The 17,471-nt window shown below is 37.6% G+C and overlaps 1 protein-coding gene across 2 annotated transcripts in view; it reads right to left on the minus strand.

The window, feature by feature from the left end:
• The window catches only part of FANCM (FA complementation group M), a 53,643-nt gene extending 36,298 nt beyond the window's left edge, over nucleotides 1–17,345 (minus strand). The window contains exons 1-9 of one of the 2 annotated variants that reach the window (XM_082649117.1): nucleotides 16,773–17,345; nucleotides 16,032–16,204; nucleotides 12,649–12,726; nucleotides 9,163–9,321; nucleotides 6,155–6,286; nucleotides 4,329–4,461; nucleotides 3,560–3,685; nucleotides 2,962–3,048; nucleotides 274–458 (exon numbers count right to left, since the gene is read on the minus strand). In XM_082649117.1, coding sequence (XP_082505243.1) covers nucleotides 274–458; nucleotides 2,962–3,048; nucleotides 3,560–3,685; nucleotides 4,329–4,461; nucleotides 6,155–6,286; nucleotides 9,163–9,321; nucleotides 12,649–12,726; nucleotides 16,032–16,204; nucleotides 16,773–17,307 — 1,608 coding nt within the window. In that variant the 5' untranslated portion in view covers nucleotides 17,308–17,345. The remainder of the gene's footprint in view (nucleotides 1–273; nucleotides 459–2,961; nucleotides 3,049–3,559; nucleotides 3,686–4,328; nucleotides 4,462–6,154; nucleotides 6,287–9,162; nucleotides 9,322–12,648; nucleotides 12,727–16,031; nucleotides 16,205–16,772) is intronic. The other variant, XM_082649118.1, reaches the window with a different exon arrangement.
• Nucleotides 17,346–17,471: the final 126 nt, after the last annotated feature.

Here is a 17,471-nt window from a genome sequence, read left to right on the forward strand (position 1 = left end):
AAGAAACTTATAAGTGGAAGAACCAGGATTCCAACCTACATAATATGAATCCAGAGCCTTTCTGCTTAACCATTATACTTTTTAAAAAAATTTCAAAATCCAAAAAAACCCACTTTTTTTGGTCTTTCAAAATATGCCTAGTTTTATTTATACATTTACTACAAAATTATCTTTAAGATGTAGCCAACTGACCAGTGAGTTAAAACAAAAAAAGGCGTAAGTGCAAAGCTAATCAATTTTATTTTTATATTCATCATTTCCAAAAATAATTACCTCCAGTTGCTCCTTCTGGGTAAAACCCTTCATGCTTTTCCCTGAGGCATGGCCAACAAAAGTCATTACTCTAATAATTGGCTGATGCTGTAAAAGCATTTCTGCAATTTCTTGAACACTATCTCGAAATGAAGAGAAGATCATAACTCTGGTCTCGTCACATTTCTTGTCAGATGTCTTTTGAGCTATATAACAAAAATACTTTAATTACAACTTTTATAAAAGCATTTAGATGAGAACTAATTCAAAAGACAAACCTGAAACTATATACTAGTGAGTGACAATTCTTTCAAAAAAATAATTTAAGCATCTTAAATCTTTGCTGGTTTTCCTCCTACCTTTTCTAGTAATCTTAATAAAACTGGCTCCTTATCTCTCATTGGCTGTCATAAAATAAAAACCTAAACCAAATAAAAATTACCTTTTGACCAGTCCTTCAATTCATGCATGATGCCTGTTATTCCCCTTTACCTTCTAAATCAGAAGCACAGGACTGCAGAGCTCTCACTGATTTTGTATATCTTCCCTTTCCTTTCTGCTCACTAAAGGCACTGTCTTAATCCAGGCCATGGTATTCTGTCTCCAAATTATTGATATGTTCAAATTCTCCAAGAAAACTGCAGAATATACCCAACAGTCAATCACAAAGCTGCTCCCAGTGTCTCTGTGCTTGGGAGGAGTAGAATGCATAAATAAAAACATGATTTTGAGGCTGGACCACTTAGTCTCTGGGTGATGTGTGACCATGGTAGTCATTTAGTCTCTTTAAACTTTAGTTTCTTAATATCTAAAATGGATCGAGGTGATGATTAAATGAAACAGTAAATATAAAGTATGTAGACTTGCATATAGCAATTGGTTAATAATTGCAAGTTGTGTGGAGTTTTTTGTTATTTGCTTTCTTTTGTTTTTTAACCTTGCATGGGTCTTTGACAATCCTTCTTTCTTAAACATGATTTATATTATGTTAATCATCATGTGTGTGCCAGAGACTACACTAAGCATTTTATATTATGAACTCATTTAGTCTTCATAACAACCTTATGAATTAAATGACTTAATAAAGTTAATGTATAATACATAAGGAAAAAGAAGCAGCTGCTGTTGCAAGGAAAATTATTCCAGATAAACCTCCTTTGAATCAGCATAGCATCAAGACTCTACATCTGACCAACTGCAGATCAATAGCTACTTTCAGTGCAAAGCCTACCTCCTTCAACAGGCCGCAGCCTGCCTTTCTATCTTCATTCCATTAAAGCTGCTCTACCAAAGTCATCAATAACTCTATATTGCCAAACTCAGTGGATGCTTTTTAGTTCATCTGACCACACCTCTCAGTAGTATTTAACACAATCCACTCCTTCCTACTGAAATAGTCTCTTCCCTCAGCATCTCTGATAATTCACTTGTCTGGTTTCTTTCTCAATCTTCTTTGTGGCATTTTCCCCTCTGAACTCTAAATGTTGGTATTCTGCAGGACTAATTCCCGGCCCTCTGTCCCTAAACTGTACTGCTGGTGATATGACCACATTCATTCTTGAAACTTTTAATATTGTCTTTATGCTGATAACTCTAAAATTTATTTATATATATGTAAATAGATAAAAATATCCCAGACTATTCTTCTGAGACCCAGATTCACTTATCCAATGCCTACACATCTCAACTTAGATGTCTCAAAAGCATCCTAATACATTTGCTCTTTCTTCACCATGTTGTTAGTTTTCTCTTTGTTCATACAGTCATCTGCAAACACACACACACACACACACACACACACACACACTCCTAATGATTTTTTTCTCATACTCTATGTCCAATCCATCAATAAACGCTGTTGGCTCCAACTTCAAAATATATCTAGACTCTATAACCACTTCTCAGAACCACCTTGCTGCTTGGTACTACTATCTTAGTATAAACTATCATCATCTGTTATCATCTTAGACTATTACAATAGCCTCCTAATTGGCCAACATCTACGAGAGTGATATTTTAAAAATATAAGTCAGATCACGTCACTCTGCTGCTCCGAATGCCTCTGTAATAGTTTCACAAATCACAAGCATACACAGAATAAAATCCAAAGTCCTGACATGGCCTACAAACCCTACATGACCTGGCCCCTGGCTGTCTCTCCAACCTCTGCCTACACCACTCATCCTCATTACACTACTCCAGCCAAATTGGTTTGTTTACTGATCCTTAATCTTACCAAGCACCCTACTGCCTTAGGGCCTTTGAATCTGCTATTCTCTCTGCCAGGAATGATCCTCCTACAGAAATCCACAAGGCTTGCTCCCTTACTTCCATCAGGTAACAGCTCAAAGATCACCCTACAAAGAGGTCTGCTCTAAAACTATATATAAAATAGCCTCCTTCATGACTCTCTATTTTCTCACCTAGCTTACTTTTCCCTATCATTATATTATACATTGTTTTATTATCTGCTTCCCTTATACTGCCCCAGGTTGACTTTTCTTTTTCACATAATACCCTATTCTTAACATTTCCACCATTCCCCTGGTGCCTACGCTCCCAAAATTTCTCAGAGCTTTTTTATATTCATTATCCAGAATAATTAAAAGCTCATCTTCTCCATAAGAAATGTTAGCACAATCTAATGAGTCAGAGTTTTAGCTTTCTCAATAACTTTGCCTTGCCTTGAGTCTATTAAATACGACCTACCATTCCACGACTTGAAGTGTTCAACTACAATTTCTTCTAATTTCTTTAATTTTGGATGACTATAGCAGAACTTTTTATCTTCATCTCCTGTAAAAAAACAAAACACAAAAAATTTTTCTGTATTTTTCCATATTCGATTACATTAATGTATTTTAATTACCCTTTCAAATGGATTCATTAAAACTTATTTCTTTTTATTTAAACAGTAAGTAGCATCTGGGTAGCACACAAACCTTACTGTAAAATAAACTGAATTTTTATGAAAATTTCATTCTGAGAAAGACTCCAAATGAGAATCAGCAGCAAAGAGAAGGGAAAAATTCACATTTAGTTAAGCTATAAATTAGTTTTTGGTAGTTCTGAGAATTTTCACTACCAGTAACAACTACTACTAACTTCTATTATATATTTAAAGTTTATGAACTGCTTGAATATATATTTATCCTAAGTTGAAGAATAAGATCTTTTAAAATTTAACAGGTCTATTGCTACAGAAGTATAAGTAGATATAAATAGACACGTGGATCAATGGAGCATAATTTTAAAATTAACCTTGATAAAGAGGAAACAATACAAAAATTTAAAAGAACAACCAGACCTTTTTTGATAGCAGAAATGCCACTTGCTGAAGTACTACGTGTATGTGCAAACATGCACTCTAGATGATTATAGAGTTTCATGAAGTCCTCATTTCGGCTAAGTTCTTTTTTTGCCCGAGTCATTCCTTCAGAAATTAAGAAAATATTTTTCCAATAAATTTAATAGCAAAACTAATCAAATGTATCATTTATTTAAAAAAAATTAAACTATAGCAATGAATGCAAGTTTTTCAAATTTAAAAATAAAAACCAGCAACTTTTTCCAGTTCCACATTCACATATGTATTAATGAATGGCTTCTTTTCTTCCAGCAATTTATCAAAAGCAAAGAAACATGGGCTGGCACCTTGATCTTGGACTTCCCAGCCTCCAGAACTGTGAGAAATACATGTCCACAGTTTAAGAAAAAAAAGAAGAAGAAGAAGAAGAAAAAGAAAGGAAGGAAGGAGGGAAGGAAGGAAGGAAGAAAAAAGAAAGAAAGAAAGAATTTGTTACATAACTATTTCACTGCTTTTTATTTTATTTATTTATTTATTAAGCTGTGCTGGGTCTTACTTGCAGCATGTGGGATCTAGTTCCCTGACCAGGGATCAAACCCGGGCCCCCTGCATTGGGGAGGACCACCAAGGAAATCCACTGGACACACAAGGAAGTCCCCTTCACTGCTTTTTAAAATAAAGCACCTTAAGTAATCCAAACGGCTCAATACATATCGTTAACCAAAATAATACACGTCAGCACTTTTAAAAATAATTTCATATAATTTACCTTTAGTTCCATCCATAATTCCACAAAGGAAGAAATATAATGATCTCATTCCCATTTGCTGCAATAATTCATAACCATGATATAAACTAATACAAATAGCAAATTCTCCCTCGATTATGCCTTGTTGCAGTCCCTAGAAAAAACAAGCATGTATCAAATTTACCCAGAGAAAGAAATGAAGATACATGTTCCATGCAGAACTTATTGGTTCTACTGAATGTCCTAAGATGTTGCTATGGAAAGGTGTCAATGTACTTTCCATATACAATCTGCCCCTTTATTTAATTCAACATGAAACTTACATTTTAAAGAGAATAAATGAACGGGGGGATATTTATCATATGCTGTTTTTCTTTGCAGGTAAATTATTAGCAGTATATAGATTTATTTGGTCTTTCAAAACAATTTAATAAGCACCTACTATTTGCTGAGCACTGAGCTAGACATTTGGGATATAAGGGAAAATAAAACAGATACGGGCCTACTATCCTCACAAATGTTTCTGACATCAGGACAAATATTTAATCAAACTGTTTAACACTAACATTTAACACCAGGTATACATGCCACAGTAACATCTGACAGGGAGCACCAGACACCGTTATAAGCACACTACTTATACAAACTTATTTAATCTTAACACCTAGGAGGTAGGTACTATTGTTATGCCCATTTTACATATGTGGAACCTCATGTAGGTGATAAGTAGCAGAGCCAGTATTTGAACCTAGGAAATCTGGGCCAGTGTGCTTGTGCTTTTAACCACTACTCTCAAGGAAAAGTAAAGTATATATTCCTTTTGTAGGAGCACACAGTCAGTATATCTATACAATAAAATACCTTTAAAAGACCATTGAGAATATATTTTAATTATTTTCCTTTATTAGAGATGCAGACTATTATTTAATACCTTACATTTTTAGTAGCATTAATATCAGTTACACTCATTTTAAATGTTTCCAGGATAGTGATAAATGCCTTAAAATAGCACGCTAATTACCTAAAAGGGTAAAACAATGTCTCTGTAAAACATAAACTCTCATCAGTGAGATCAAATTCAACAGGTTTAGATTTATGATTTAAAATTTTAATGAACCTTTAACTCCTAGCAGAAACTTTAAACATTTTATTAAAGTCTAGTATAATACACTGCAATTTCACAGAAAATTCCCTTTGTGGTTTCCCAGATACTATAGAATAAAGTCCATATTTCTAGTATAACATTTAAAGCACTCCCAGGGGGTCACAACCTAGATCATATCTGACTCCCTCAATCCTTTACCTCAGGCAAATTGGTTTTCTCACTGTCTCCTTTATACCTTCATTCAATTGCCTCTGTCCTTTTGCACATGCATTCCCTCTCAGTTCCAAGAATGACTCAGTGCCTTTTCATGTTTGTGAGCATCTCTTTTGACTCTGGACCTAACTTGATGGATATGTTCCTATCCACCTATTTTTTTCCTATAAAGATTAAAAATACAAAGCTTACTGTGATGCTTAATCCAACCTCGGTATGGAGATTTAAGACTAAATGCTATGGGTCTAAAAGTTAGTTAAAATCTACCCTCTTATGACCCTTTTACTTTGCAAAACAGAAGTGAACTAAAAGACCAATTCTTAATTAAAAGTTATAAGATAAATTTATCTTAATTCACATCATTAAACTGTATTCCTGCTAGATCTTTTTCATGTTTTTATAAACTATATAAACCACCCCTGAATTCTTGATGAGCTAATATATACCAAAAAATAATCATTATTTACATTTCATCCTGGTTCTAAGTAAAAATGTAGTCTATCAGCAAAATTTATTTTAAAATACCTACCACAATATTTGGAGATGGGTTTTTCCTAAATTGATCTCTTGCCAGAATTATCTGGTATTTTGTTAGATTGGGAATATCCCTTCTCATCAAAACATTCCTCCGAATCAAAGAACTTGCAAGTGCTTCCAAAATCTGCAAATTTCAAAGAAATTTAGTTTAATTTTATTTTAAAATCCTTTTACAAATACATTTCCTCACATACTAAAATAGTTTTATATATTAAATTATATGTTAAATAAAGTTTGTCTTAAAATGAACTTTTAAGTAAACACAGAAGAGATGATAAAGTTTTAAAGTACTTGACAATTATCCTCAGATAATCCATGTGAGAGTCAGCACAAGCAATTATTAGATTCAGCGATAATTCAAGAACATATGTGTTGGGCTTTCCTGGTGGCGCAACAGTTAAGAATCCGCCTGCCAATGCAGGGGACATGGGTTCAAGCCCTGGTCTGGGAAGATCCCACATGCCATGGAACAACTAAGCCCATGCGCCACAACTACTGAGCCTGCGCTCTAGAGCCGCGAGCCACAACTACTGAGCCCATGGGCCTAGGGCCTGTGCTCTGCAACAAGAGAAGCCACCACAATGAGAAGCCAGTGCACTGCAACGAAGAGTAGCCCTTGCTTGCCGCAACCAGAGAAAAAGCCCGTGCACAGCAATGAAGACCCAATGCAGCCAAAAATAAAATAAATAAATTTATTTTTTAAAAAAAACAAAAAACGAACATATGTGTTTATCTGTTTATTTCTTAACTCTCCTCCTCTCCCTCCAAACTAAGCACAATGAAAGGAGGGCCTCGATTTTTTGCTCTGTTGCATCTTCAATGCCTAGAACAAGTCTAGCACATAGGCAAATATTTGTAGAGTGATGACTAAATCAAAATTCCTTGAGTACATTTAATTTCATTCACTGATTCATTCTCTCAAAAATATTCATTAAGCGACTTCCCTGGTGGTCCAGTGATTAAGAATCTGCCTTCCAATGCAGGGGACGCGGGTTCGATCCCTGGTTGGGGAACTAGGATCCCACATGCCACAGGGCAACTAAGTCTGCATGCCACAACTACTGAGCCCACATGCTCTGGAGCCTGCGTGCCACAACTAGAGAGCCCGCGCTGCAACTAGAGAAGCCCACGTGCCATAATGAAAGATCTTGCATGCCACAACAAAGATCCTGCGTGCCACAACTAAGACTTGACATAGCCAAATAAATAAATAAATAGATATTTTTTAAAATATATTCATTAAGTATATACTACATATCAAACATCGTTCCTGATGCTGGGGATATTGTGGCTGAGACAAATGAAGTTTCTATTTTCCTAAAGTTTACATTTAATAGACGGAAGAAAGGAGTAAAGAAGTGAACAAAGAAAATAAGAGAATTTTGATTATGATAAAGCATTTAAGAACCTAAAACACAGTAATGCTTTGTAGAGTCTTTGATGGGAAGGGGGTCACTATCATATAAGTGGACAAAAAGGGTTTCTTTCTTTCTTTCCTTCCTTCCTTCCTCTCTCCCTTCCTTTCTTTCTTTCTTTTTTTTGGGGGGTGGGGGGAGGAGCAGCAATTGTGCTCTGCCCAGGCACCCCCTGCCTCATCCGTCATCCAGCCCCAGGATGCAGAGGAGCGGGCCCTTGGATTGTGACCTTGCCAGCGCCCTTCCACCTCCAAGCAGCCAGTTTCCCACACTAAGGTTCCTGGCTGGGGATGGACCGCTCTGGGCCAGGGCTGCCTCTGGTACCAAGCAGCAGGAGAGACGGTGGCCCGGGTTGGGCAAGCAACGGAGCCTACTGCTGCATGGGTGACAGCAGGGCACTCTCAGGGGAGAACTGGGCATGCAGGCTCCCACAGTTCTCCACGTGTTCATGCCACCAAAGATGGTTTCTTTTAAGAGGTAATACTTGACATCTGAATGATAAAGTATGCCGAGCCTGAGAAGTTCTGAAGACAGAGCATTCCAGGCAGAGGAAACAGCAGACAAAAGGTCGTGAGCTTGATGCCACAGTGAAGGTAAAAAGCGACCTCCAGATGAAGACCTACTACAGCAACATGTAATTTGCCTAAGTTTTATTTCCTAAAATATATCTATTTTAGTACATTTCAATCTTTCTTCTCTTCTAGCTTTGCTGATCAGCTTTGCTGACCACATGTGCCTAAAGAAGCACTCTAAAAGAAATCAATAAAGTTAGGGCTTCCCTGGTGGCGCAGTGGTTGAGAGTCCGCCTGCCGATGCAGGGGACACGGGTTCGTGCCCTGGTCCGGGAAGATCCTACATGCCACGGAGCAACTAAGCCCATGTGCCACAACTACTGAGGCTGCGCTCTAGAGCCCGCAAGCCACAGCTGCTGAAGCCCGCACGCCTACAGCCCGTGCTCCGCAACAAGAGAAGCCACTGCAATGAGAAGCCCGCGCACCGCAACGGAGAGTGGCCCCCGCTCGCTGCAACTAGAGAAAGCCCGCGTGCAGCAACGAAGACCCAACGCAACCAATCAATCAATAATGTGTCAAGACATTGCCAAATGCCACCAAGTGGGCAAGATAGTCCCCAGTTGAGAAACACTGCTGTACAAGGGATCAGGGAGGAATATATTGAAAATATATTTCCTTACAAAGAAAGTTCTGGTTGAATCTGGATACATGTTTTGGGTGTGTTCACTATGTGAAAATTTACTGTGCTGCACACTTACATTTAATGTACTATGCTGTTCATATGTTTGGGGGGGCTGGTTATACTGCAATTAAAAGGTTTACTTAAGAAAATACAAAACTAAATTGGCTTTAGAAACGGTCCATCATTTTGTATTTCCTCTTTAACTAATAGTTTGCCAGTACATATAAAACATGGCGCTCATACTGAAAATTGTCATTTCAAAGAATTTTTTACCATATTAATTATATAAATGATTATAACTATACATTCTCACAGTCCAATTCTGTTAAGTAAAATAATTACATTATCAGTTCATTTATTAAAACCCTGAATTATGATAAAAATGGCTTACCTGTATATATGCCTTTTGGATAGCTCCAAGTTCTTCACCAAGAGGAACAACAAGCTTTTCAACTCGTCTTTCATGAGAGTATGGCAAAATATCTGGAGAATCTTCAGAACGAATCTCTATCTGCCCAATTAGTAGATTAGTAATAACCTGTTGCACAGCCTACAGAAAATCAATTAAGTATGATTATATATTATATTACTTACTAAATTTTTTAGTTTGCCACTAACAAAAATAAAATAGCAATAAGTTTTTGAAAAAAAATTAGAAATTTATATCATTAAATATTTTTTAAAACTACAAATTATAGCACATCAGGAGTGGCACAATAGGGGAAAATGCTTTTGAAACATCTTTCTTGCATGCCAAGCATCCAAGAGATAAAATGTCCAACAAGTTCCTCAAATGTATTTTGTGCTTTCCAGTGGTAGTGTTGTATCTTGTCAATATTTATAAAGACTCAGACAAAATAGAAGTTTCAAATTAGCAAACCAAATCCCCAAAACATTATATAACAGTCAATTTTAGAGCCAGAACTAAAACCCAGATTTCCTGATTCCCTGGCAAATACTTTTTTCCACTGATTTTTTATGGGGAAAACAGAGAAGTCCTGTTACTACTAAAGGATACAAATGTACCTTGGAAATACTTTACAAACTGACTTGTTAAGAAACTGAGGGCATATGTCCTACACTAAATCTATTATTAATAAATGAATGGAGGGAATTCCCTGGCAGTCCAGTGGTTTAAGACTCCACACTTTCATTGCCAAGGGTGCGGGTTTGATCCCTGGCAGGGAGCTAAGACACCACAAGCTGCGGGTGTGGCCAAAAATAAAAATAAATAAATAAATAAATGAGTGGAATATTTTCCATTTAAATCAATATATATGCTGTGAATATATTTCTGGAGCTAAATTTCATTCACCAAAAGCTTATAAAGGAACTTAATTGTAAAAATAGGGAATTTAAGAAAAAACAAAAAACCTGTTGGTATAAACAACTGCTGTACCATTAGACCACAGTTCTACTGGGTGTGATGAAAAAAAAGAAAGGAAGGGAGAGATGGATGGATGGAGGGAAGGATGAAGAAAGAATCCTGAAAATATCCAGAAATTAAGAACTCTTTTTTTTAAAACTAGTAAAGCCTCATGGGCTTAGTTTCAGACAAAAAATACTCTAGGGCAAGAATCACATCTTAGTCACTTTTGTATTCCCAACACCTAGTATAATGCCTAATACAGTAGTACACTATAGTTACTGAATGTCCACATACATTCAAACTCTAGAGTAAATATATGACCATTTTATAAAATTGACTAAGACTTCAGTATTTTTTTTTCCTTTGGCCGCACAGCATGTGGGATCTTAGTTCCCCGACCAGGGATTGAACCCGTGCCCCCTGCGTTGGTAGCACAGAGTCTTAACCACTGGACCGCCAGGGAAGTCCCAGACTTTAGTATTTTTAATCATTCATTCATTCAAGAAATATTTGAGTAACTCCCACATGCCAGGTATTGAATTGGTGATAGAGGCATAACCAAGATAGACATAATCCCTACATTCATGTAGGTACTATTTTAGTGGAGCAAAAATACAACAAATAAATGAATAAGCAAAAGAATGACAGACTGTGATAGATATTAAGAAGAAAATAACAAGATAGGAAGAGTTGACTTTTCATAGCTTAAGAGTGAATTTTTCTGAAGAGGTGATATTTAAGCAGAGACTTGATGATTAAAAACAATCAAGCATGTTTAAAAAAGGTTGGGCAGAAATGATACGATAGAAATTTCTAAAACTAATCGAGGCTATGGACAGAAGGAAAAAAGTCTATGGCTTGGCAGAATTGAAAGCTACCTTTGAAATTATCCAGAACCTAACACAGAAGACCATTCAGAGCTACTAAATTAGAATGTCATGGGATAAGGCTCAAAATCTGCATGGGATAGGGCTCAAAACTTTTTACCATCCTCTGAGCTCCCTAGAGAAATGGTGGATTCCACAGCGGGGACTGGAAAAACACTAAATGATCATAAAATATCTTGTGATGCCAGTAAGTTAGGAAGTGTTCAAAACAAACACGAACAAACAAAAGTGCATTCTAAAGGACACAGGAGCCATCTTCAAGGCACTCTCAATGGCCCAATCTAGAATAATCAAAATTATTAATGATAGTATTGGATTGTAGCCAATAAAATATATATATATATCCATATATATATATCCATATATATATATATATATCCATTAGTCCATATTGATGTAAAGACCTGAATTAGAAATAAATGAGGAGGGGCTTCCCTGGTGGCACAGTGGTTGAGAGTCCACCTGCCGATGCAGGGGACACGGGTTCGTGCCCCAGTCCGGGAAGATCCCACATGCCGTGGAGCGGCTGGGCCCGTGAGCCATGGCCGCTGAGCCTGCGTGTCCGGAGCCTGTGCTCCGCAGCGGGAGAGGCCACAACAGTGAGAGGCCCGTGTACAGCAAATATAAATAAATAAATTAATTAAATAAATGAGGAGAGAAGACAGCTTTTCACAACAGAAGAATTCAAATTTTGAAATGTAAAAGAAATGAGGGAAAGAGGAAATAATGATTCGGCAAACAGCACAGAAATAATTGTTGCAAGCAAGAACCATCATTGGATGCTAAAACAGAATATTTACATAGTCTCATAGTATCTCCCTCACAACAGACTTAAGTAAAAAGGGAAAAACAGTAGTTTTACAATAGAGAAACCAGAAAGTCATCATCTGAACCAAGTCAAAATTAATAGCACCAGTAATAAGACAAATCATCATGTATTCTCAGATACAATGCACTAAGAAAGGTACAACATCACTTCTGGGGTATTCTTGCCCAAAATGCATACAGAACCTCACTCCAATCATAAGAAAACATCAGACAATCCCAAATTGAGGGATATTCTACAAAATAACTGGCACCTACTCTTTAAAAGCATCAAGGTAATGGAAGACAAGAAAGAATGAGGACTGTCACAGACTGGAAGGTACTGAGGAGATGTGACAACTAAATGCAATGTGGGATCATAGAATGAACCCCAGAGCAGAAAAGGACCCTGGTGGGAAAACTGGCAATAGTCAAATAAGATTTGCAGATCAGTTACTAGTATTGTACCAATGTTAATTTCCTGGTTTTGATAATTTTACTATGGTTATGTAATATGTTAACATTAGGGGAAGCTGAGTGAAGGATATACAGACTTTAATTTTTGCAAATTTTCTGGAAGTCTAAAGTCATTTCAAAATAAAACAGTAAAAATTTAAAAAACAGCTTTAGGTGATTCTTTGGCACACTGAAGTCTGAAGACTCTAATGTAGATAGTCTCCTACAACCACAGAAGAAAAGGTAGGCATCTTATACGAAATGCTGTACTCCTGATGTTAAACTAAATACTAGAATGGAAAACTGATCTGGTCACATACAAAAGTTCTTATTTTCTTAAACATTAATAAATTTTACTTACCTTTATATCACTACCTGGTGTGGCACTAAGAGCCAAGATTCTAAAGTGATTTGTATATTTGACTAGTTCTCTTACAACCTTAAAAAAAAAAAAAACAATTCTTTAATTTCATCTGCACAATACAAAAATAAAAATGATTCTGTTAAACAAGCTAGTATATCTGATCCACTATCATTGTTCCTTATTTAGAGTACTGATGGACTAGCAGATGGAACTATCTTTAGTTATGTTATCTGAAGAGCAAATGATTTAGGTTTATACTCTATCCCAATCAAAAATACTTTAGGGGGCTTCCCTGGTGGCACAGTGGTAAGAGTCCGTCTGCCGATGCAAGGGACACGGATTCGTGTCCCGGTCCGGGAGGATCCCACATGCCGCGGAGCGGCTGGGCCAATGAGCCATGGCCGCTGAGCCTGCGCGTCCGGAGCCTGTGCTCTGCAACGGGAGAGGCCACAACAGTGAGAGGCCCGCGTACCGCAAAATAAATAATAATAATAAAAAAATAAAAAAACACTTTAGGGTTTCTTCTATACATAAAGCTACAACATCAAGGCCTATACTGAGGCAAATCAAAATATTCAAAGGGCTAATTCAAGAGCAAATGGTAGAAAAAGATCAAGTTTATTCTCCATTGCTTGGGCCACAGTCTAGGCTTACAGCTATATCCATATGCACACTTGCCAGATTAAGATAAATCATAACACAAAAATAGAAAAAAAATTAAGTACAGGGACTTTCCTGGTGGCGCAGCGGTTAAGAATCAGCCTGCCAACGCAGGGAACACGGGCTCGACCCCTGGTCCGGGAAGATCCCTCATGCCGCGGAGCAACTAAGCCCACGAGCCACAACTACTGAGCCTGTGCTCTAGAGCCTGCGAGCCACAACTACTGAGCCCACGTGCCACAATTACTGAAGCCTGCACACCTAGAGCCCGCAACACCCAGAGCCCGCACACCTTGTGCTCCGCAACAAGAGAAGCCACTGCAATGAGAAGCCCTCACACCACAATGAAGAGTAGCCCCTGCTCGCCACAACTAGAGAAAGCCCACATGCAGCAATGAAAACCCAACACAGCCAAAAATAATTAATCAATTTAAAAAAATTAAATACAAATGTGAAATTAGATTTGAAATGAAAAAAGTTTGTTTTAGGAAAGATTTTAAAGAAGTTAGATTTCATGTGGAAGGCTCACAATTTTTAAATTAAGTTTATTCATAAAAAAAATAAGGCTAATTTGGGGTAATTTTTAAAATCTAAATTCCCTTTTAAATCCTAAAACATTTTCCAAGGGGCACCAAAGCATCTCTCTAGGCTTTACAGTTTGAATTCAACACCCACTTCTGGTATAATCAATACTGGATAATTTGCCAGATTCCCATATGCCCCAATACAAGGAAAAAGGACCCCTAAGTAAACTGAGTTACAGGAACAGCTCTTACTATCCCATAGTTCCACATTAGAGGTAGGAAACTAAAAGCAGATTATTTTTTTTTAAATTGAAGTATAGTTGATTTACAATACTGTCTTAGTTTCAGGTGTACAGCATAGTGATTCAGTATTTTCCCATATTATATATTATAGATTATTACAAGATAATGGGCATAATTCCCAGTGCTGTACAGTAAATCGTTGTTGCTTATCTATTTTACATATAGTTGTTGGTATCTGTTAATCCCATACCCTAATTTGTCCCTCCACCCTTTCCTCTCCCCTTTGGTAACTACAAGTTTGTGCTCTATGTCTGTGAGTCTGTTTCTGTTTTGTATATACATTCATTTGTATTATCTTTTTAGATTCCACATATAAGTGATATCATATAGTATTTGTACCTCTCTGTTTGATTTATTTCACTGAGTGGCAAATGACAATATTTCACTCTTTTTTATGGTTAATATTCCAGTGTGTGTGTGTGTGTGTGTGTGTGTGTGTGTGTGTCATATATATATATATATATATACATACGCCACATCTTTTTAATCCAAACATCTGTTGATGCACATTTGGGTTGCTTCCATGTCTTGCTACTGCAAATGGTACTAAAACTAGATTATCTTAAAACTGCTCTGATTTCAACCCATGTCAAAGATGAATTCAATGAGACTCAAACTGAATATTGATCAATACTCAAAAAATATTATTTATGCAGTTTTTTAAAACATGATACAGAATACATTTAAAGATAGAACATTATAGGGAATTCCCTGGCAGTCCAGTGGTTAGGACTCTGCGCTTTCACTGCCAAGGGCCCAGGTTTAATCCCTGGTCAGGGCACTAAGATCCCACAAACCACAAGCCATGAGGTACCGCCAAAAAAAAACAGAACATTATACTTAATGGAGACTTAAGAACAATTGTCCTAATTAAAAACTGATACAAGAAAAAATCTCCCTGATACATTACTTTTTTTCCAGGAGGGATTCTCAAGCATTTTATAGAAGTGGTGTTGTGTTTGTAACCCAGGAAGCTACATTCTTCAACAAGCTGTGTGCCTGTTGGAAACTGTATCTGGAATATTCAGTGTAGTATAAATTCTTAGTGCTATTTATATATTAAAGAAGTCAGTCATGTCTCATTGTACTCAGTGAAAGCATAGCCTTGTAGTTTAAAAAAAAAATCACCTAATGTGTAGAAATTTTTTGAAAATAAAGTTGCTAAGGGGAGTTCTCTGGTGCCTAGTGGTTAGAATTCTGGGCTTTCACTGCCATGGCCTGGCTTCAATCCCTGGTCGGGGAACTGAGATCCTGCAAGGCGTGCAGCACAGCCAAAAGAAAAAAAAAAAAAAGTTGCTAAATGTAAGCTAAATGTACAAAATGAATTCCACAGAGTTAGAACAAAATTTTTAAAATGATCCTTTCAAGCAGAAACTTTAACACACTGGATATTAATTTAACTTGGAAAAATATATCCATTTCCTGACTGAGATCAACTCTAGATAACAATTCTCAAGAAAATAATACAGAGATATAATAATACTTAAAAGTCCCCAAGGAAACTGCTTAATAAAATCACAAACTGGCAGTGAAATTCATCTCTTTGCACTAAATGAAATAAACTTTCCCTCTACTCTTACTCTATACCCTCGCCCTAGTATCATCACCTATTATTGTTTTAACTACCTACCACTATATGGTAGTGGATCACTGCCTCAACGAGACTCTCATCATCTACATCTGACACTAATAGTCTTGTTTAAATTTAAAAAACAAACAACAGCAGAGACTGATTTGAATGGATGAAGGAAAGTATTTATCACCATCTGTTGAGATAATAGATATAAGGCTTTTCATAATAATACCATCAGTAACTTCCATCATTAATAATTATTCCCCAAAATGCTCTTCATCAATATATTTACACTATAAAATACTTTTTAACAAAATTACCTGGCAATAAGCATAATTTCCAAGAGCTTTATGAGCTTCATCAATAACTAGACACTTTATTTCAGCAGCAGGGCAAGCTCCTCTAGAAAGATCATTTACCATGACTTGAGGTGTAAGAAAATGGACTCTTTTACTGCCCCATATTTCCTTCCTGGTGAAAGCTTGAGTAGATCCTGTAAATAAAAGTGACATTGTACATTCTAAACTCCCGACTGTTATCTGTAAAATATAAATAACCTGGCCTATTTTCAGAATGCATTCCTGCTTTGGTAATGTGCTTTCAAGATGATAATTAGACAAATCATGGGAATGCATTTTAAAGATTTGTTGTGGTCCAAATGTCAATGCTGGCTTTTACCGAAAACCACGACTAGACTGCCATTAAAGAATTCCTACAAAACGACATAATATTTGAAGAGAACAAAATTCTTCAACTGGGAAATCCTTCTGCGGAAGAAACTCATGTTCACTTACCGATGGGGTATACACACATAATCACTTCAAAATTCTTTGACAAGATACAGGAATTCTCTGAAGATTGAATAAAGCAACCCTATTCATTAGAGCTGGACTTGCTACAAGTAGATGATGTTTCAAGGGAGAAGACGTAAAATAAGCATATTGTGATCTGGGGACTATTCCACACGGGTCAGGAATTCCTTTAACGCTATTTCCCAGAACGCATACTTTTCCCTGGGTCCCAGCTCTTAATTTCAAATTAGCCCACTGTTTCTAAGATACCTGTCATTTCGGCCATGTGGGACTGCGGGATACCCATCACCCGGTAGCAAGCCTCGATCTGCTGTGTCACCAAAGGTTTCGTGGGGGCCATGAAGACAACCTTGCCGGAGGGGAACCAGCGGTAGAAATTGTACATGACTACGGCGGCAATGAAGGTCTTTCCCAAGCCGGTAGGCAGACACACCAGCGTGTTGCAGAACAGAGCGGTCCTGGAGATGTGCAGCTGGTAGTCCCGCACCGGGCAATTAGTAGGGTAAATCCACAGGGCGCCCGCTGAGGTGCAGAACCCGCCATTCTCTAGACTCAGCTGCCGCTCTGCTTCGTACACCGCGACCAGCAACACATCATCGTCCGACTCGGGCTGAGCCTCTGCCGCCTCCGCCGCCTCTGCTGCCTGTGCCGCTGCAGGAAAACTCGCCCCGGAGATGCCAGGGCTCTGAGGCCGCTCAGTTCCAGAGCTGCAACTCGGAGCCCCAGTGGATCGGGAGACTCTTGAGCCCCACGTCTGAAAAAGCGTTCTTTGCCGCCTGCTCATTAGGCCGAAGACCACCGAAGGCTTCTCTCAGACGCCAGCAGCTGTTGCAGCTCAACAGCCTCCGTTCCAAACCCCATCGGTTATCTTCGCATAAAAAACACTAGAACTAGAAGGCGGGGTTAAGGCCTGTTAATCCAGTTGGAAAGTGCCGCCACTGAGTTTGC

Source organism: Grampus griseus (assembly GCF_964374135.1).
Source record: "Grampus griseus genome assembly, chromosome: 2".
NCBI classification, from domain to species: domain Eukaryota; kingdom Metazoa; phylum Chordata; class Mammalia; order Artiodactyla; family Delphinidae; genus Grampus; species Grampus griseus.